Source organism: Akebia trifoliata, chromosome 10 (genome assembly GCF_017979445.1).
Source record: "Akebia trifoliata isolate Shusen 1 chromosome 10, ASM1797944v1, whole genome shotgun sequence".
NCBI classification, from domain to species: Eukaryota; Viridiplantae; Streptophyta; class Magnoliopsida; order Ranunculales; family Lardizabalaceae; genus Akebia; species Akebia trifoliata.
In genome coordinates, this window is record NC_141384.1 from 22,365,168 (window position 1) to 22,388,420 (window position 23,253).

The window sequence follows — 23,253 nt, forward strand, 5'->3', positions numbered from 1 at the left end:
ATTCCAAAGGTTCTAACCCATATTTTGAAAAATGTTTGACACCAAACTTGGCAAACCTTAGGGCTTTTGAACCGTCCCCATATATATATATATATATGAAAATGTTCAGCACCAAACATTTTGGCAAAACATTTTTCAAAACATGGGTTAGAAGGTGTAGAGATCATCCTCACCAAAAATCAGCCCATTCCAAAACTTCTAACCCATGTAGGACAAAAATGGTTGGCCAAAATGTTGGTGCTGAAAGGGACCCATATATATATATATATATATATGGACAATGTTCGATAGATAACGTTCTAGACAAAATTGTCTTATATGGATAAAAAGTTTTGGAATGACCTGATTTTTTGTGAGCATAATGTACATCGCAAGGAGATCATCCTCACAAAAAATCAACCCATTCTAAAACTTTTAACCCCATCAAAAGTGATTACAAACAAACATTTAAAAATTTACGGTAATCTTCAACTTCAACTTTAAAAATTGGGTTAGAAATTTTAGAATGGACTGATTTTTTGTGAGGATGATTTTCTCGACATAAAGATCATCCTAACAAAAAATCAAGCCATTCCGAAACTTTTAACCCATATAGGACAAAATAGTTTGTGGAGACTATTGCCATTCTCCATCTTGTGGGTAGTTTGGAATAGGAGGAACAGTAAGTGCTTTGAAGATAAAGGTGTGCAAGTCTTGGAGGTGATATTGTCAGTTCTCTCGTGCCTCTACTTTTGATCCAAAATTTATGCAGAGTTTAGGGGCGGGGGTCTTCTTTTCGAATTGTGTCGCTCGTTGGGATTGTATTTGTTATATTACTAGTACTACTTCTTAAATCCTTTTTGTATCATTTCTAGATGGTCTTCTCGACCACTTTATCAATAAATTTCGTTATAACAAAAAAAGTATATATATGGGTCCCGTTCAGCGCCCTACTATATAACAAACAGTTTGACAAACAAACCTCGGTCGTTGGATATAAAGCAGACGGGCGGACGAGATTAAAAATAAAAGTGTTTCCGATTGAGTTATGAATCATGTGTTTATTTACAGCGTCATCCCTCAAATGTTTTTATTAATTAGTGCCACCTCCCTGGGGCAATTAAAACCAGAGAATAAAGTGCTCTATCAATAGAACTGAAACCCTCTCTCTCACTCTCATTCTCCCTATTACTGCAACGACATCTCACGAACACAACCCTCTCTCTCACTCTTGCTTTTCCCATGATTTATACGTGTCTAGTGTGCTCCATGCCCTAATCGCTTGAGCTTTCTCTATTATTTGCAACTGTAGCACCTCCTAAAAAACAAAGTCCACTCATTCTTACTGTGCCATACTCTTTGAGAAAGTTGTCACATTTCCGCCTTTGCATTCTAGATTCAAGTGAGAGGCCTTGAATTCTAATTCTTTAAGCACAAAATGCAAGTTTAAGTAGAGAGAGCAAGAGATCTTACAATGTCAAAGAACTCAAATGACTACTATGACCAGTACTTAATCACCCCAAGTTGTTTAGTAGATCTTCAAATATGCATTATAAGGCCCAGAAACATTTGCAGCCCCCATGAATGTGAAATAGAACATTCTTATTGGAAAAAAAGAACTGCATTTTGTTTAAAATCAGTAAAAATAAATAAAAATGCAGGTGTTATTCTCTCTCAATCAATGGTTGACACACAGGTGCCACAGCCAACACCGTTGTCTCCGTGAAATGCCTTTTTTTTTTCTCTTTTTTTTTTCAATTTTGGACTAAAAAAAAATCTCCTTTTAATCCTTTGAGCTTCATCTCTTTTGCAAGCTGTTGGAATTTTGGATGGAAAGTAACACTCTGTGCTTAAATGTAAGAAACTTGGGACAAATGAAGTTATTTTCAACATCTTGAGATGGGAAAACCAATCGTGAGAGAGATGGTCGTGTTCGTGAGATGTCGTTGCAGCAATAGAGAGAATGAGAGTTAGAGAAAGGGTTTCGTGAGAGAGAGGATTTCAGTTCTGTCGATAGAGATCTCTGTTCTTTAGTTTTAATTACTCCAGGGAGGTGGCATTAATTAATAAACATTTGAGGGATGGCGCTATAAATAAGCACATGATTCATAACTCAATCGCAGACGCTTTTATTTTTAATGTCGTCCGCCCGTCTGTTTTATATCCAACGACCGAGATTTGTTTGTCAAACCGTTTGTTATATAGTAGGGCACCGAATATATATATATGTCCCGTTCGGGTACCAACATTTTGACCAACAGGTTTTATCCTACATGGGTCAAAAGTTTCCTAGTGTGCTGATTTTTAATGAAGATGGTCTCTATAATGAGGAGATCGTCCTCACCAAAAATCAGCCCATTCCAAAACTTCAAACCCCATGTACGAGTGTAAGAATCATGGACTGTCCATTTTTTGTAAACCACCTTTGAAGGGTTAGAAGTTTCGGAATAAACTGATTTTTTATGAGGATGATCTCATCATACAGATCATCTTCAACAAAAATTATAGCCCATTCCAAAACTTCTAACCCATGTAGGACAAAATATGTCAACCAAATAGTTGGCACCCGAACGGTTCCCATATATATGTTCTTTCCAAACCCCTTTCTCTAAATTAATAATTGTTTACTACTAGAACTCTTAACTTTCCCATTGTATTCCCCCTCAAATCTTCGACTACATGTTATTCGTACCAAGATGGACAAGGGCCCTTTCCATGTTAGACCCTCCTTCCCTTTTATAACTCTTAGGGTATGATTAGATTGAGAGAAGAGAAAATAGGCAATTTTCTCTCCATTTCTCCTATTTGGATTGTTAAATCGAGAGAGAAGTGGAGGGAAAAATATCAAATTTGGTTCTCTCCAAAAGTCGAGAAACAAGGGAAGTAAAGAGAAAGAAGTTTTACATTCCAAGTTTGTCCCTTTCAAAATTTCCCAAGCTAGGTAATATTGGCAGGCCATCTATTGCTACTTACACCCCAAATAAACAAAAATTTTAATCTAATTTCAAAAACCTAGAGATGTAAGGTAGAACAAAAGAGACGAAGTAACCCTAGAGATGTGGAAGAAAGAAGGCGAACTCATAAAATAAAAATATAAAAATATAAAAAATAAAAAAGACGAACTCAAGTAGGAGACGACCTGAGGTATCCTCTCTCTCTCTCTCTCATTCTTTTTTTTTTTTTTTTTTTTTTGGACAAAAAACCATAAAAGTATCATTTGAAATTGAGTAGATATGTTGAAATTGTGAAATGGGTTCCATTTTTAATGTAGATTTGTTCTTAGTAACTATGATCATTTTTTTTAATTATATTTTTTTGAATTATATGTGAAAAATTATAGGTTGAGATGGTATAAGTAATCAAACAGTTTACAGTTCTATTCTTCAAAGAGAATGAAAATTAATAACAATTAATAATAGAACAAAGCGACACATAACAATGGGTTATGTAGAGGATTATGATATCTGATTTGTATTGAAGATTATCTAGGTATGATATCTGGAATGGAGGGGCTGGAATGAGAAACTTTCATGTAAAATAATAGTATCTGAAAGTGCTCCACATCGATTTGCTTGTATGTCTATTGTTTTTATGTTTATTTGTGTGATATAATACTGTTGGCTTATGAAATATATCGCATTTTATACAAAATTTTCGACTTTGTCGAAGGAGAGTTGCAGAAAGCTTTATGATTTGTGGAGGGTAATAAAATGGTTCTCTTGTTTTGAGTAGCAAGACGTGACTATATGCATAATAGATCCCCCAAAACAATTTTAATAGAGAATGGTTCAAGTATGTCTGATGTAATACATAATACTTGATGGCACCCTTTATGCAATATACTTGGTTAAGTCCTAACCCAAGACTAAAGAGGCAGCTTATACTTGGGATTTGCCTTACACTACTAATAAGTAATGTAACCATGGGTTAGCCCATAGGGATGGTCTTAGCGACACATAACAATTAATAATAGATCAAACCGTGGTGGTACACATGGCACAAATGGGAAGAAATTCCATTGAAAAAAATAACAGATTTATTAAGTTACTACCTAATATTTGTAGTGAAACTATGAAAGTGACCGTTAAAATTAAGGTATTGTTCATGTTCCTTACTCCATCTAGCAATGCTGTCCTCCTACTAAAAAAAAATATAGAGAGGTTGCACAACACCATTCTCGATCACCATTGAAACCGCAGCACCCCACATTTTTTTCCTCCTTTCTGTTTCATAGCCCCCACCATTACCTTTTTCATCATTATCGGCCTCACCCTCACTCTCTCAACTCCCACAACCTCTCCACTCCCCCTTCATCCCTCTCGGTTCAACCACTCACCATAGTATGGACTATATTTAGAAAGGTTATTTGTGATTTGGTATATTGAAGGAGTATGACATTGATGATATAAAATCACACCATGACTCACATAAGTATCTTGTCTTAATTACAATATTATAATTGTAAAGAGTAATAATGGCACGTTTATCCAGATCGTACATGTGTCCAAGCTGGTATATTAGTACCATGTGTAAGTAAGTATTCCTAACATTACCCAGTAGCAGGGCAGATCAAGATAGAATACTTATGGCTTGGCTAGAAGGGTAGAGTAGCACTAGATAAGACCCTAGTCTAAGTATATTTGTAATCCTGATTTACACACGTCAAGTCCAGAGTTCTCAAAGGGGATCCCCCTGGAATAATGAACCCAATCTCAAAAGATCCCAATTCCGTTTAGGATCTTGGTAATCAGAGGATTCTCCGGGATTGCATCCCACTAGAGGGGGAAACCCTGATTCAAAGGAAGGATCTATAAATAGCTGAATTGGCAAAGGCTAAGGGGACTTCTTCGGTGGGCTAATTAAGGGTAAGATCAACCAGTTATAATCATTACTCTTCTACAAATCTAACTTGAGCGTCGAAGAATTCTTGGCAGGTACCACACTAGTACTTACAGGGAGGTGGAAGGAGTGACTTCAGATCAGTAGGACAAAGTCCATCAATACCTTCACCGGAATCCGACCCCATAATAATGTCTAAAATAAATTGGATTTATTGATTTATTATCAAAATTTGTGATCACGTATATTTAAAAAAAAAAAAAAAAATTGTGGAATGCAATTAAGTCATTTTGTAAAATCGCATTGCTTATTTTTTTTAATTGGAATTCACATTATATCTCAATCAGCTTAATATGTCACTTCCACAACTTAAGTATGACCCTTAGGCCTCTAGGTTTTAATATTTCTATAAATACTAGATTCTAACTATAAGAAGGTCAATAATAAGGAGCCCTAATTGAGTTATGATTGATCAAGGGGATCCTCTTAATAGGAAAATAGTAGTTAACTTTAAAAGAATGGATTAGCTTCAGCCTTCCTCAAAATGGGATGTTAAATTCAAGAGCGATCCATAAGGGTAGAAAAGAAGGGAGAATGTGAGTCTAGAATTAGAGAGAACCAAATCTGGATGGCTCGAGGTCTGGCTCTAATGCTTGAATCGTAAAAATAATTATTGATGATAACGTTTAGATTATGTATTCATATTTAAAGGAAGTAAAATGCATGGATGAAACCAAAAACTCACAAATATACATTAGCACAACTGTAATTACATGAAGCTTTTTACAATTAAAGACACAAGTTTCTATCACTGTTTCCCAAGTTCTAACCCTGAATCAGAAATTGTACTCATCCTTTCCTCCTCTTCTTGTTGTTCTAATGTCTCATACAGTGGTGTGTTCCTAGTCTCAGGCAACAACCACATCAACATACCACTAAAGATTGCAAGGCCTCCGAGCATAAGAAACGAAATCGATGGGCTCAAACAACCAAGAACAACCAAAAGAGGAGCGATAGAAGCTCCTAACATCAATGCTTGGCGCAACAAAGATACAGCAAAGTTCCTTACATTTGTGGGGAACAACTCAACACAATAAACATATAGAAAATCAAAAGTAGTTGAAGCTGCCCTAAATGGTTGAGTGGAGCAAAGGGGAGTAAAAGATCCACACCAGTTGTTTTTTTGGTATATAGTTTTGGCTGGGCCCTATCTAAGAGTCGGTCCACGATTAATCGTTAATTATGTCATTGTCACAGTTGAGTGGGGTAAGTTTTGAGACTCAGTTGAGTGGTTGATTCATTTCCATTAGAGAAATGAGTGGGCACGTGTGAATTACTCAAATGTAGACAGTCATGATTCTGCATCTTGGGAATTTATTTTCCTCACCATATATGTGATTTTATTTTCTTGATTTCAATGTGAAAATGCAGAGTGGTATGCTACGACAGAAAGTTGAAGCTTACAACAATTTGAGTTCATCAAACATCTCCACCATGGCTACTGAGTATATGCCTGTTCTTAAATGGCTTGGAACTATAGTGTCAGAGGCAGTTCATGTTCACCAGGAGAAGATGTCGTGTGACAAGGTGGAAGAGGACCACTCTTACTTGACAGACATGGATGACCAAGAAGGCCAGCCATCAGGGGGAAAGTGATGAAATTGAAGATTGGTATGTATGTGCTGTATGGGAATGACAAGGAAGCCAAGTGAGTTACAGATGGATCCCTTGTATGTAAAGAAACTGTAAGGAAGGTAAGGCCTTTCAGATTTTGCAACATCCTGATGCACTTACCCACATTTTAGAATTAAAGTTGTATTATCGAATCTCAGATTTGTAAAGCATTTTTGTTGAAACAGATGGCTATCAGATTTATTTGATGTTTGGAAATATAGGGAACTTCGATAGAAGTGGGAAATATGAGCTGCAGGTTGCACTGTCGAGCATAGCTCAATATGTGTACGTTTCAGGGTGCCGCACCCACCACCAATGATCAACCGATCCTCTTGGTTTGCTTTTTTACTATTATAAAATGTTGGGATAAGGTTCTGTTATCGTTGTAATGCAATGTTGGTGGCATTGCAGGTGTGGCTTTATAGGAGTAGAGCAGTCAATCCATGATTTGGTTGGAAGATGAATATTTATCATGTTCTTTATAAATGAGTTTAGGTGTTTATATTTTGCATCATTGTACAAGTAGAACTTTGTTCTTTAGACCATGAAGGGTATAATAGTCATTTGACAAAAATAATTTCTCTTCTCTTCTCTTATGAATGCTAACCAAATAGGAGAAACTTGGTTCTTTCTCTTCTCTTCTCTTTCAATCCAAACAGGGTGGAGAGAAACTAGGTTTCTCTTTCTTCTCTTCTCTTAATGAGTTTCTCTTCTCTTCTCTCAATCCAAACATAGAATTAGGGTTGGAGTCCTTGTCACCAGGTGACACTATACGCTGTCAATCATCCTCCATGGTGATAGGGATTGTCATTACACTTTCCTTGTTGGCAGTGACAGCCTTGGCATCGTCCTCCAATTGTGATGTTCCAAATGGCATTCGTTTCTCGCCCACATTCATAAAGACTGACACCATCCACAATTTGCTCTCCCCTACAAGAGCTCCATCAACACCTTGCTACATAAAGTTAACCATCCTTGATGTCCATGGATTGTAAGCACGTTAACTCTTTTCACCAACTAAAGGTTCTCTTTCAGGTCTCTACAGTCCATAGATAGCAGGATGAATGAGATTTTGGTGGGCTAACTTCTATCAACACCACCCTTCTGAACCCCCAACGAGTTGGACAAGGGACAAGCTAGGCCCACATAAACACCTCGAGAAGGGTAGGTCAAGTGTTTGAAACCCCACAACGCAATGAATTCCTTGGGGCCACCCTCCAAGGTCCAATTGACCCTCCACTCATCAGTTGCACATAAGATTTTCCGAGGTGGCGGAGCGTGTGACTGGGATTAGGCTCATCTGAAGGGTGAGGATATCCCACGATAAGCAGCACAACAACAACAAAAAGACACCGCTTATGACTTCTGAAGAATACCCTTCGTCCCTTCCCAACCTATAGTCCCCTGAAGAGTAGGGAAGCCGACTATCCTAAGAGCGGGTATAATAAAAAATTAGAAATAGAATTATTTTATACCATAAACAAGAATACAAAGATATAGATCTTAGTGACCAGAGCGTGAAACAGGTATGAGAGCAAGAACACGAAAACACCTACTTGAAAATATCTTAAACTGCAGAGCACCTCCAAAGCGTTATGAATTGAGTTATATATAACATATTCAAATATCAATTTTAATATTGTATACTAGCTTTAATTAATCCATCACTACATACTTTCTCTTGCAAAAAACACATCTTTTACATTTTAGAATTAATAATTTTCAATCAAATAAACAAACTTTTCTAATAGATTCTTTACATAACTCCACCATGGTCCATAGTTATATTTTCACTCGCCCTACCTCCATTGTTTGTTTGTATTTTTTTGTACTATTTATATAATTTGACTATATTATTCTTGTTACTATGCTACTCACCACCTCCAATTAGTAATGAAAAAATAATTCTTGATCAATATAATTATTACCAATTAAATAATCAATATATGTTTTAATGATTGAAGCTCCTTCTATTTGGAATGATTCAAAGTAATTCTATAATGACAGTAATATTTTAACTTTTTAGTCATTACAATCTAGTTGTTTCTATTTGTAATACACAGTAATAATTCATTATAATATTTAGTTTTTAAGACATACATCACTAATTGTTATTTAAGAAATACTTAATATGATAGATGAAATGAGATTCTTTACAAGCAGGTTTCATCATTTTGAGAGCGGGTTCTCATATTTTGAGAGCTGGGATTGGAGAAGGATTCACTCTGAAAGCGAACAAAGTTTGAGAGCGTGAGGGGCACCCCTAACAGAAGGATTGGCTCACTAAGATATAGATAATTCTTATTTACTAAGTGCCAAGGACTAGTTCTTATAATCAAGGTCTACAAATATCCAATTAAGAGAAAAACTGTCTTAACCAAGTATTCAATGCTTCGTTTGGGTTCTGACTGAAACCAGACCATCCAGACCAAAACATTTTGAAATAAAATGAAGCTTTAAAGTGATATTACCAGATTCATTCCTACTAGACCAAACCACAAATCAGTTCAAAGCAACCTAGTTCGCGTGTGGTTCATACCATGTTCAACAAATCCATACTACCCCATTTCCAAATCCAATCATTCCAGTTCACAGAATTTTTTTCATTGGTTTCTTGTATACATAACTCTTAAGAAAATCTAGAGTTTTTCCCAACAAACTCTTAGAAATTTTTAACCTTATTGACGTACTCTCAATTTGAGTGCTAGAATTATATACACGCATAAGCAAACCAAGCTAGCCAACTTAAAGCAAACCAAGAAACTGATTATCTCAGCCTACCCCTTATGAACCGGGTTCATTCTAGAGTGGTGAACCACAAACCCGGATTTGAACTGATGGAAGTGGGAAACATAAGCTTTAAACCATACCAGTTAGGATATACAACTGCTAGAACCTATTTTGGCTCTAGTTCCTATAATGAAACAGATGATTCCGGGACCGGGGGGGAATCAAGACCAGGCCCTGTAGGATATCAAGTAGTAGATACCCACTGTCACTCCGACATAATTGACTATTTTATCTAAAGCAAACCTAAGATAGCTATGAGAAAGAAAGATTGGCTCAACAATATGAATAGGAGAAAAAAAAAAGGGTCTCCCAACTGAGACCAAAAGCTTTCAATATGTGAATACTTATAGAATTTACAACATGTCTCATATCTAGTCAGTTGCATGAAAGTAGCATTAAATCATTAGAATCAAAAACAATTAAATAGAGACAGAAGATAGTAACCTCCATCTAAGAAAGCATATGCTTCTTCAGGAATGCAGGCACCATCTCACAGGAAGACTAGCAATCAATTATCAAAAACTGAAGTGACAACAAAATAACCCAACAACACAAGGCACCCCAAATATTTCCTCAATCAAGCAAAAAAGCTTACATAAGAGCTCTAAATAAAAAGCTAAACCAAAAGGAAATAATAACTCAAAAGGTAGGTTAAATTTCTTTTCAGACATTTTCTTGAATTTATAAAAGAGAAACATGTTGTAATATTGGGGGGGACCTTTCGAAATATACCTTGATGGTTGAATCCTTCCTTCCCAATGGGAGCAGGGAGAGAGTAACCAACAATCGAACATGAGAATTCATCCAACATGCAGCCAACTCTAGCATCATGGCTTGTGAATCTTGAAGCCGTGAACTCTTGGAACATAGTTCTGCGACGCCTTTTGAGGTTTGAGATGCCCATAAGTCATCATAAATAGGTGAGGAAAAGTTGTTCCAAAGTAAGCTCCGTCAATGTCTATGTTTAATCAAAGAATAAACATTTCATGAACCATCAAGAAGTAGCACATAAACAGAGGAGAAGTATAAAAAATAGAAATCAGTGAGAAATGGAAGCAACTGATGCATGACAAATAGAAATCGTAAATATAGTGACATAAAAGATCCTAGTAGAAATAAATAAAATTAAAGGGAAGGATACTGCCTTGATACTTGGATCTCGGGTAATAAATATCTTCACATTTCGGACAGTAAATTTTCACGGTACTAGACCGAGGAACGTCCGATTGGCCAACTGGAAGACATGGTTGTCCAAAGCAGTGAACTCTTAGACACCTCCCAAAGTCATAGTTCTTGTACTTGTCTAACTGAACAAGTTACCATAACCCAAAAGAATGAAATTAGATAATTATTGAAACAAACAGTAACAAAAAAAATGTTTGGGAAAGATCTCACCATTGCAGTCATTCCTTTGCTGGTTAATATGTATCGAACGTGAATCAAACCATATAACATCTCTGCTGCAGATTCGACCAATTCATTTTGTTCTTCAGTGAACATATCACCTGAGAAGCCATACCCAAAACAAAACAAAATTATCACTAATTAAAATTACTAATTAAAAAAAAAAAAAAAAAGGATAGTGCACATTTAATCAAGAATCTCATGTAGGATCAAGTCTAATCTATTACTAGAATGATATCATCTTTACTAGAATAGTGTCTTTAGTCTCCTACACGGTGTTGATTAACAGATATCCAACCTATATTTCTAAAAGTTACGATAAGGATACCCGCTCTCTCTCCCCTTTCTTTTCATTATAGTGATAAAGCCACTTACTAGAATGATATCAAGAGCAGTGAAAAATTGGGGCCATTGAGGGTTTTAAGATGGGAAATGTCAACGTTAATATTTCCAATTCCCACTTACAATTAGCTGGTTATACTATTATATTCATAGAGCAAAGGCATAAGCAACTCAATTTCTTGAAAGGTCTCCTTTGTTGCTTTGAACCAATTTCAAGATTGAGTATGAATCTAAAGAAAAAAAGTAAGCTATTTGATTTGGGAGATTGAGAACATCACGATCATTGCAGATTCTTTGTAATGCAAAAGAATATAATCCACAAATTGCCCATCCATCTTGTACATTGCACGGAGATGAAACCTCTCTTGATGACATGATCAATCGGGAGAATCTTACCCACGGAAGCTGCCCAGATAAAAAGAATTTTAAGCAACCTGTGAACCCCCAACTGCCAATGCTGGGAAAGGAGGGGACAGGAGCATAATAAAACGATTAAATTGAAAAACACCCGCCAAACACCTACTGCCTTCTTCGTCTAAAAAAGTAAGCACGGGAGCAACCAAACTGGCATGTCTAACAAGTGATCCACCTCCCAGTTATTAAAAGCTCTTCTAAAACCAAAATGCCAATCAAACCAAAATCCTATCTAATGATGAAGCTAGAAAGTGGAACCTCTTTCTTTAGGTATATAGCAAACAGATGTGGAAATTGATCCTTGAGAGATGTCTTCCAATATATTTCATATCAGTGCTCCGAATATCGAATGATGTGAAACACATATTGGACAAGATCACGAGGATTTAAGAATGGGGAGGATTGGAAATCAACTTGGTAGATGAGGATAATACTTCCAAATACCTTTAAGCTCATGGAATGATAAGGACAATAATTCCAAATACAACTTGGTAGATTGAAATACCATAAATACCTTTAAGCAAGGGGGGGATAGGGAATCAATGAGCTTATGAACGTGAATAGAGCTCTACTACGAAGTGGAATTGGAAAAAGTTCTGGAAACTATGTATGGAAAAAACTTCTGGTTGGGATAGCAGAGGAACTAGTAGTCCTTGTGATTGTAGTGCTTGGAAAAGGTCGACTCAACCTATGACACATTCTCCATATGTGGTTTCCTTCTTGGTAAGGATAGGAAATAGGATTGAGTTTTGGGAAGATAGGTGGTGTAAGGACCTTTTGAAGGACTTCCTAATTTTCCATGCTCTCTTGTCCAAGGAAAGGTCAATTAGTCAAATATTTTCATGATATAGATTGGAAAAAAACATCTTGGAATCTTGATCTTAGGAGGAACCTAAATAACTCTACGATAGATTTGGCTCTCTACTTATAATCTTGTTTTGAAGTCCCTCTCCTCAATCCGTTGAATGGAAATGAAATCGTGAACCATAAATAAGAATGGCTTGTTTGCAGTGAGTTCCTTGTACCATTCCTTGCAATTGGCTCATACCTACTGCTTTCAAACTTCATCTTTTGGTGGCTCAAAAGTCCCCACAAGGATATCCAATTTTTTTTGGACAACCCTCTTAAATAAAATCCTAAATAATGGATCATGCAATTAGACTCTTGTAAATTTAGGTCCTATGTGCAAGGAAAATGGTAACATGATAAACCACTTACTCCGTTGTAACCTAGCTAACATCATTCAAAGTGCTTTCTTTGAGTAGCTCAAGATTTACTGAAGCATGTTGTCAGTTTTGGATTGCTCATGGTTGGCATACAAAGACCCTTTTTAAGAGGCCACATGGCACGGAGATATCTTTTTGCTACCATGGGTTTTTGGAATAAAAAGAACAATATGATTTTGAATGGGTGGAGAAAGTACCACAAAACATTATTTTATATGTTCCAATGGGCATCACTGCACAAGGAGGGTGTTCTTCAAGGACGTAGTCTTTGTATGGAAGTGGTTCATAAGGAAGCCCAGTTTTTATCTGATATGCATACAGCATATTTTTAGCTTATTCTTGTAGCTTTCATCAACTTGATAGGATGGTCTTCTCAAATTTATGCTTTCTCTTTATTTGCATTTGTGTTTCAATATTAACAAAGATCATATACTTGTATAAAAATAAAATAAAAAACTAAAATAAAATAATATTTTGATTTACCAATTTGGCATCCTTTTTTCTTATATTTTTAAGTATGAAAGTGAGATTTTGATCCCAAGTTTGTGGCATCAAGTATTAACACAAACTACCACCTCACAGAGGTGGCACCTTCAATTTGGCATCCTTTTTAATTTTTATATTAATAAAATTTCACTTGATGAATAGCTAAAAGGAATAGAAAGGTCATGAAGCGTACAACTTCAACCATAATTATGAAAGTCTCCTTTTTCCATCTTGGTGAATGGCTCTCCTCATTGGTTTTTTAAAAGCTCTCGAGGTCTGCGGCAAGGGGATCCTCTATCACCTTTCCTCTCCATCATTGTTGTTGAGGCTCTTAGAAGGATGGTTAGGAAGTAGGTGGAAGATGGCTCGTTTGTGGGATTTTCTATAGGCTGGGAGGGGGCCTATGGTCTCATCTACAATTTGTTCTTCTTGGATGACTCAACTAAGCAACTGGGCACTCTTAGTGCAATTCTCTGCTGTTTTGAGGCCGTCTCTGGTTTGGCAATTAATTTTAACAAAAACAAAGTGTTGGAAGTGGGTGACGTGAACTGTATTGAGTTTTTAGCTGCGTTGTTGGGTTGCTAGTGTGATTCCCTTCCTTCTTCCTATTTGGGGCATCCTTTGGGTGCTCCCTATCATAGCAAGGTTTTGTGTGATCCTATTTTCTAAGAAGGTTAGTAACAAGCTTCATTCTTGGCAATCGGGATACCTTTCTGGAGGAGGACAATTGACCTTGATAAAAAGTGTGTTTGCAAGCATTCCAACATGCCATCTATCCTTGTTTACAATGCCGAGAAGTATGGAGGTTAAATTCGACGGACTTTTTAGGAATTTCTTTTGGCACAACTCGAATGGAAGAAGGAAAGTGCATCTAGTTCGTTGGAAGTCAATGTGTTTACCTAAGTCCCATGGTGGGTTGGGTGCCAGGAATTTAGGTCTCATGAATATGAATTTATTGGGGAGATGGTTATGGAGAAGGTCCAGCTCAGAGGAAGGAAATCTTTGGGGGAAAGTGATGGTGGCTAAATTTGGGGTTAGATTATATGGATGGGAGAGTGGCCCAAATAGATAGACGTAAGGTTGTGGAGTGTGGAAAGGGATTCTTAGATCCTTGCTTATGTTTCAGAAATGTATTTGCTTCAAGGTAGGCTCCAGAAATAGAGTTAGATTTTAGGAAGACATCAGAAAAATTATTATTAAGATCTTATTGGATTTTGGAGATTCATCATCTCGAATTAGTGGTTTAGAAGGTCCGATCTCCCTCGAACGAAATCAATTTCTGATTTTTCTTCATCTTTTATTATCCTTGTGATCCAATCAAAGTAGGTTCGTATCAATTGGTATCAAAGCAGGCTTTTCTCTTCTCCACGTCACTTAGTTCATATCTTCATGTGCTTTGCTCACGTACGGGGCGTATAGAGTTTAGTCCCACACCGGACAAAAATAGTGAGGGGAGTCACCCCTTATAGTGCAATTTCCTCAAATATATGCTTTATCATTGACGAAAAACCATCTGATTAGCTCTTTCTTAGCGAGTTCAGGGAGGCAAGGTGCCATGGAATTTTGGCCTCATAAAAATATTAATAATTGGGAGTTGGAGGAAGAGTTTTATTGAATGTTTGAGTGGATATGATAGTTCTATGTCCTGCGGTCCAAGATTCCAGAATGTGGGCTAGGAGACAGAATGGATTGTTCTTTGTTAGCTCATTTTGCGGTCCAAGATTCCAGAATGTGGGCTAGGAGACGGAATGGATTGTTCTTTGTTAGCTCATTTTACGCTTTTATTCTGACGCATAGAACCATACCCTTTCCTTCATGTGCAGTTTGGAGGCCCAAGGTCCCATCGAAGGTGGCTTAATTTATTTGGTGTGCTGTCGTGGAAGAATCCTTACTTTGGACCACAAGAAATCAAAGAAGTTATACTAATCCGAACACGTGTTGCATGCGTAAAGAAGCTAAGGAAACAATGGACCATCTTTTGTTTCATTGTTCTTCTGTGAGAAGGATTTGACTAAAAGTCTTTGGTTTGTTCGAGATTCAGGGGTGTTTTCTCCACTCTTTAGAGTCATTCTTTGGCTCCTGGGGCCATTAGGGTTGGCTTTTTAAGGGACGAAGCAATTGTCGTGGAGCATTTTCCCATTTGCAATTTCTTGTGGCGCTTGGAAGGAACATAATTGTAGAGTCTTTGAAGGGAAAATTGTCTATATGAATGTTTCCTTTTTAAGATATTTTGATTTGTTTCTTTTTTGGTGTAAGATTCTAAAGAATTTAGGGGTGTTTTCTTTGATGATTTTGTAGGTAGATGGAATTGTTTATCAACTTGAACCTACCTAGCATTTTTCTATTTTGGTGTAGTTAGGGGGCGAAGCCAGAATTTTTGGTCAATGGTTGCTAAGTGCTAACAATGGTCGATCGGTAATCTTGGTTTCCTTCTATACAATGTTGGACTCGTCACTACAAAGGATGGTTGGCCAATAATCTCTATAAGAGTGACAGAAGATTCCCATTAAAATCATAGATATTTAGACTCTTTAAAAAAAATCCTTAGGCTTGATATCCCAAAGGGATTGGATGTAAAGAAAATTGGAGATCAAAACAATCATTTTTACAACTAAAATGGTTTGAAGTGCCTTACCATGCTAACAGATGACTAGATATCATGCCAACACCACCTAAACCTGCAATAATAGTTAAGTTCTTCCACGATTTGATCTCTTCTTCTTTTGAACATAGTAAAAATATAGATTATTCAACGATTTGGGCAGACCTTACTGTTGCATTTTTATTACAAAACTCCCTTGGAGTTCTGAAAACTCCGAGGGAACCTTATTTTTTCATGTTTACTACCTAAAAAACCTGGACCCAAATCATTTTGAAATATTAAATACTTATAATACCATCATTTCTTTATATCAAATACCTATCATATCCTTTCTTCTCTCAACATCAATCTCTCCTAAAACCAAGAATCAAACCTAAGAATTTTTATTTTTTTAATGAGATTTCTATCAAGAAATTCTAGAAGATTGTGGCGTTAGATCGCCAATGAGGTCATGTGGGCCCAATGATGATTTTGGAATAGATAATTGATGTTGAGAAGAGAGGGGATAGATATAATAAGTATTTAATTTAAAGAAGAAAAGTATTTATAGGTATTTAATCTTTTAAAAGAATGTGGGTCCCACTCCAAGGTTTGTGGGGGTAACAAACTTGATAAAGTAAGGTTCCCTTGGAATTGTTAATACTCCAAGAGAGTATTTGTGATAAAAATGCAAGTGACAAATACCCGCTAAACATCTCTCTCTCTCTCTCTCTCTCTAAAAATTATAAACCACAGATTTTTCAATGTGTATCTCGAGAAAATAAATCTATGGTTTTGTGCACATTCCACATCAATTGAGTGGATTTGAGTGATTTTTTAAGTCAGTTTAGCACAGCTCTTTTTTTATACTTTAGTGGGGTTACATGTCATCACTTTCAATAAGACATGGGGTATCTCCAATAGCTATCAAAATGTAGGAGCTATAATCAACAACAACAAAAATTCATAAAAGTTCAGTGGGGGCCATAGCTCCCACTGGTCCCTACGTGGCTCCGCCCTTGGTTGTGGTTGGTCAACTCAACCACTTGTTTTAGTAAAAAATTTATTTATCAAAAACAAAAAAAAGGTAGGATATAAGAATCTGTGGGAAGAATTGAATAATTCTACAATGTACAATCAATTTAATTGGTACCATACATTTGTTGAAGGAGAAAGCTGTGTAAGAATTTTGAAGGTGTCTTTTTTGAGGATTTCATGTTCAAATGGGAAGCGATGTCATTTGTAGTCCTGTTTGGGCTGGGTTGTCTTTGGATGTTGGACTTTGTAGCTTTTTCTTTCTTTCTTTCTTTGTTGTATTGTTTGGGGGGGGCATCTGACCCTCCTATATCTTTTTCCTTATTAATAAATTTATACTTCTTAAAAAAAAAAAACAATCCACCTTAATTAAAGACATTCCTTACCATGAGAAGATTCAACATCCAAAATCAAGTCAAGTGCATAATCATAATAGGGCACTTGACTGCTTAAGCTGCAAAGGTTAAAATCATCTTGGATGTACTCATCATCAACTTCACAGAAGAATTCATTGCCCCGCAGATTACAGAACCATGAGATCCATGAAGTGTCATCCCCATCAGAGCCACTAACATCAGATTCTTCACTGTCTGTTTCAGATTCCTCTGCAATTAATGAAATCATCAGTGAATATACAAGAAAGATTACTGCATATTTCAGGTCAACTACATGCATAAACCCAAATAAAAATGGTCTCCCATGGATAGTAAGTAAAATAAAAAACCGAACCTCATAAAAAAACTAAGAAACTCTTCAATCAGTATCGTATTTAGAATACAAGCTTTCTATGACAATTGAATGAGGATTACCGAGTATTATTTTGGTTTGTATTCTCTATTGAAATTACTATGCAGAGATGGGGAGGAACCAGATGCACTTTGGTGGAATGTAGTTTGGACCAAATATGAATAGTGTAGAGTGTAGAATGGCGCTATTCCTTCTTCATCATAAGGGTTGCAGGTTTGGAGACGCATTGCAATGTGCTTTCAAAGCCAAAGGAAGGCATTATCCATAAGTAGGCAGAAAAGGTAAGAGTAAGATTTTGGTATGCATGGTGTGGGATGACCCATTGAGAAAGACTTTTCCTTCGGGCTATGAAATTCCGGAAACCAAAGAACCATGTGCGAAGGGTGCTTGGACATGTTAAGATGTTAGTTTTTTATGGAATTTGATACCTACAAGAAATTTAAACGAATGGGAAATTAGAGCAGAATGAGGAGTTCTATTCAATATTCAAGCAAGAACACTAAAACAGAAGATAGAAGGGTGTGGAGGTGAAATCCCGGAACGAAATTTTCAGCAAAGTCTTCCTATCACAATGTATGTAATAAGGAAGCATTTCTTTTCCAGATAAGCTGATTCCTAAGGCTTCTGTGCCATCAAAAGTTGTCTTTTATGTGGACAAAATCCTAAGTAAAATTACCATTGATAATTTGATTGGGAAAAGAATCATCACAATGCCTGCATTCTATGCAAAAGATATGGGGAATGCATCAGCCACTTATTCCTTCGCTAAGAGTTCACAAGAGCTACATGGACCTTCGATAATAGGGAGCCAAGTCTCAAGGTATAGTTGTATCAACCAATGCTTTTAACTTATTATTGGTAAACTATTAATCCATATCGTAGAGGATTGACATTCAATGACATCGTACTTGAGGCATACCTTTATCAACCAAGACTTTCATTTCTTTATTCTTAGTTCATTATTCACTCACGCCACCTTTTTCTAAAAAAATTTACAGCTTTGCCTTCTTACTAATGAAATTTCTTCATAAAAAAGGATATGTTCTCCTCCCTCAATGTTTCCAGAAGCTAAGCCGTGAGGCGAGGCGTTGGAATCTCCAGTGCCTTGAGGTGTAAGTCTCAAAGCGTAAAAAAGGATATGTTCCCCTCCCCCAATGTTTCCAGAAGCTAACGCGTGAGGCGAGGCGTTGGAATCTCCAGTGCCTTGAGGTGTAAGTCTCAAAGCGTAAAGCGTAAGCCTCATGCGGATGAAATTTTTTTAAAATAAATAGTATAAAATATATATATAAACAATTTAAATAAAAAATAAGACAACCAACACATATTTCTAATTTTAAAATTCCAAATTTCAATCCTATTAATAAATCCAACTTTTAATCCCCTATAATTACTGATCGCCAATACTCAATTCTAAGCTTGTCCATGATCCACCATCACAATAAATAAAAATAAAAGGTTCACTTCCACTACTAAAAAATAATCTCATGACCAAATCACTTTTAACTCTTCCACTGTATCAAATGCTTCTACAACATCCATTTCTTCTTCTTCTTGATTTGACCATATGGTATCATTTTCTACAACATCCATAGCAATTTGTTTAGAGATATTGAAAGTATAGGTGTATAAAAATACTTAAATAAAAATGAATTTGAAAAAGAAAAATTGATTTACAACTGACGCTTACACCTCTGCAAAAAACACTTGTCTTAATCATGCCTCAGTTGAGGCATACGCCTTTTCTAAGCCTCAACCACGGCTCAGATGTTTGGTCACCTCACCCTAACACCTCAACAACCTTTTGGTGAGCCTCGACTCGAGGCTTACGCCTCAAGCGCCCATATCATGTATCGAAAGCAGCATCAAATAATAACAGAAGGCAACAGTAATATTTAGAATAATCATAAAAGATTATCTGTATGATAATATATATGACAAATTGGGATCATTAACATCCAGTGCTTCATTGGCACATTATCATCCCCCAATACTTTTCGCTTCTAATAATATGATTTATTATATTTTCGTTTAATATAAAAGGTAAGGGTATTTTGGTATTTGTGCAATGACACTTTTGTTAATAACAAAAAATTTACGGGTACTTTTGTAGAAGTGTTAATAGAATTTATTGCACAAGCATTTATTACTTAATATCCAAAGCCCAAAATGCCCTTAACTTTTTTCATAAAAGACAAATATTTAATATCTAAAAGAGAAAAGTACCCTTACCTTCTTCACTAAAAGACTAAACAACACAGGGTATTATTCAAAAAAAGAAGTGCTAGAGGATGCAAACCTCTTAATGAAGCATCAAATGTTAGCATTATATATAAATAAACAAGTCAGCGATTATTAATTAATAAGGGAAGGCAGATTTTCAGGTTGTGGTATCAACTCTCGCAGACTTTAACCAACTAAGCAAGCTGGCACACTTCACCTGCTTGTTAATATTGGTACATAAATAAAGAATCCCAAATGATTTGGACACCCTCACTTGTAATCATTTTCTATCCATAACTAGGAAGGCAAAGGCACTAATCTTGCAAGATATTAGAATAACTTTTAACCACTTAACCTATCAAGTACAACAGGAGCCATTATCATAATCTAGAGCCTAGCCTTGTGATAATTTCTCAATCCACTCACCTAAACACAATTGAATTTCCCAAAACTTTTTGGATCCTACAAAGTAGCCCCTTGTGTACTCGGAAAAGTTTTTCTGCACACGATAGCAATGTGCCAAAAAAATATAATCCAAGGTGAGAAGTAAATTATATTTTTTCGCTTCAATTGGTTCCAAATTTGCTTTTTTGAGAAAATTCAGCATTATTACCAGCTAACACTTGTCATCAAATCCCGAAGTAAAAGAGTGAAGTTTACCCAAATTTGGACCAAGTCCCAATCCACTGATTTGTATTGCAATATGGCCCAAAATTCCATGCAATTCCCATATTTAAAGTTAAATCTTGAAAATCATAACAACCCATTTCTAATAAATAAATTCAAACCCCCAAAGAACAAACTTGCTCCTACACCATTAAACACAACACATGAAGATCAAAAACCCAACATAAACATTCACCAATTACACTAAATTAAGTTAAATTTAAGCCAAAAAAATCACAAAATAAATAAAGTTATAAAATAAAACTGACCCTCTGAAAGCTTGTTTTTAGAAAGAGATGCGGAACGGGTGTCCCGATGATCAGGCGGCAGTTTGCCGACAGAACTCGAAGGCACAGATAATTTGTCCTTGTCCTTTTCCTTGACATGTAATCCCTTAGAAGTAGATGGTGATGATTTCTCAAGATGCTTATCTAGGGCATCATTGATTCGTTTACGATCGAGAGGACCGATTTCAGACTTCGATCCCCCACGGCCTCGATCTCTATACATGTCCTCTTCTCCTTCTACTTCTCCTTCTCTCTCCTTGAATCCACCACACCTTTGTTAATCTCCCAACAACATAATATGAGCAAAAAATTAGGGTTTTAAACTGAGGGAAAATATGAAAGAGAAGCTTTGACTATAAATCACAGTTATTTATACAGATGGAGAGTAGAAAGAGAAACAGAGGAAAAAAAAACCCTAGATTTGCAGAGAAAATAAACTTGAGATTTTCAGGAAGAAAGAGAAAATGGTTTCCGATGGAGAGAGAGAGAGAGCGAGAGGCTACTCTCCTCTCTCTATTTGCTGATTTTTGGCTACGAAGGGGAAAGAAATAAAGATTGGGAGGGCCTAACGATGTAAGAGGAGAGATTCTATCGCCACATTATCTTTTACTAATAGCACACCAATTCATATGCATGTCAAGGGCAAATGAGGTATTTTTCCAAAATATAATTTATATTGTCACACCTATTTTTACTAACGCCACACCAATTGTGTACTATATGAAAATTGGTGTGGTATTAGTAAAATTTGGAGTGGCAATAGTAACTATCTTTCCAAAATTCCACCAGGCATACGCTGTTCATTTTACTTTTCGAACACATACTTTTTTTAGTGGATTCATCACTTTTATAATCAACGAATTAACCAATAGCATATGAGCGAGATCGCAAATAAAGACAAGTTTGTTGGTATTTTAGCAATGAATTCGTTAATTATAAAAGTGACGAATTTATTAGAAAAACATGTTTTGAGAATTAAAATGAACAATGTACTAGAACTGAAATTTTACCAAATTCAACTCAAGAAATGATAGTTCAAATAAAAAGAATTCTTACACAACATGAGGTGTTATTAGTAAAAATTGGTGTGGCAATAGAACATCTCTAAAAGAGCGGCATAGTAAATGGTTTTTTATAGAAAAAATTTATATTAATAAAAAGAGCTGTTATTGAAACACCAATTTCTCCTTAAAACACCTCCAAGATGTGCGGCAATGGAATGTCTCTTTAGAGAAAAAAAAAATTATATATATAAACCAATTAAGTCGAATTTTAACAACTTGAAAGACATTTTCCAAACAAACATACTTTCCTTATGGAGTTAATAGAAAAATGCTAAGAAGTTAGGGAATCCCAAGAAAAATGTATCACTAAGAAAATGTGTGTAAATTCCTAAAAAATCGGAACTGGTATCTAGGAAATATTTGTCTTTCCTCAAATCATAATGGTCATGTTGATAGAGATGTTGGGAAGTTAGGGATTCCCAAAAAAAATGTATCTAAAAGAGAATGTGTGTTAATCCCTAAAAGATCGGAATTGGTAGATAGCAAATTTATGTCTTTCCTCAAATCTTGACCGTCATGTCGTAGAAGATCCTCAACTATGAGTTGAGGTTAGAAAAATGTAATTTAGTAAAGAAAGTTTATTGACCGCAAGCATCTAAAAACATAATTAGATGCCACAGAAATGTAAATGACCAATTTAAAGAATTTATTTTTCGAAGTAGAATTTTAATTTTAAATTTGAGAGCTTTATGACCGTCCATTTAATATGCATTCAATCAAACCCAGTTTTTTTTTTTTTTTTAATATAAGAATTTCCATGAAATCTAAAGCATTGTAATGTTGGATTGCCAATATGGTAATCCATGTGAGCCCAACAACTCTTAGTAAGATTTGAAATCTTGCTGAGTTAGTAATGTTAGCCTCTCTTTTCAAAATATAATAAGAGAGTCATCTCACGATGATGCACATTGAATAACCCGCTCATTCAATAACGACACTCAGATGAATCACCTTGGTCTCAGACGATATAAAAAAAAAAGCGTTTTGTCAAAAACCCAAAAACAAAAATCTGTCAAGTTTTAATTTTGAAATGAATTGCAAATTATATGAGTAATTTGGTTGATTTGCTAAAATTACTTCATTTTGGCAAAGGGTTCGTTCTTTCCCTTTACCCAAAGATGCATTTTTTTCTACAATGATCTGCAAAGATAACTTTTGAAAAAAGCTTTTAAAACGAATACAGGATGGGGGGGCCAACATGTGCGCATCTTTTATTAATTTGCTTTTATGCGAGAGAATGTGACTAAGGAGTTGATGCTTAAGAGTTGGGATGTTATTTTCTATTTCCAGGGTGAGAAATGATAGAGATAATGGGGTTGGTAGGGAGAGAGATGAGATAAGAAAGAGAGGGACAAGAGAGATATTGGAGAAGAGAGTGGGATATGAGAGAGAGAGAGAGATGAACGAGATGGAGAGAGAGAACACAAAGGGAAAGGAGAGAGAGAGAGAGAAGATTTGTAAAATAGTTCATGTAACATAATTATTTTCCAAGTACTGTG

The 23,253-nt window shown here is 35.9% G+C and overlaps 1 protein-coding gene across 1 annotated transcript; it reads right to left on the reverse strand.

Moving 5' to 3' along the window:
* Positions 1-9,772: 9,772 nt before the first annotated feature.
* LOC147393289 (casein kinase II subunit beta-1-like) lies at positions 9,773-21,235 on the reverse strand. Its single transcript, XM_086456666.1, has 5 exons — positions 20,673-21,235; positions 17,157-17,375; positions 10,678-10,787; positions 10,424-10,589; positions 9,773-10,240 (listed from the first exon to the last, which is right to left on the reverse strand). Exons 1-5 carry the CDS (start codon positions 20,911-20,913, stop codon positions 10,110-10,112), a joined length of 867 nt encoding a protein of 288 aa, XP_086312792.1. The 5' UTR covers positions 20,914-21,235; the 3' UTR covers positions 9,773-10,109.
* Positions 21,236-23,253: the final 2,018 nt, after the last annotated feature.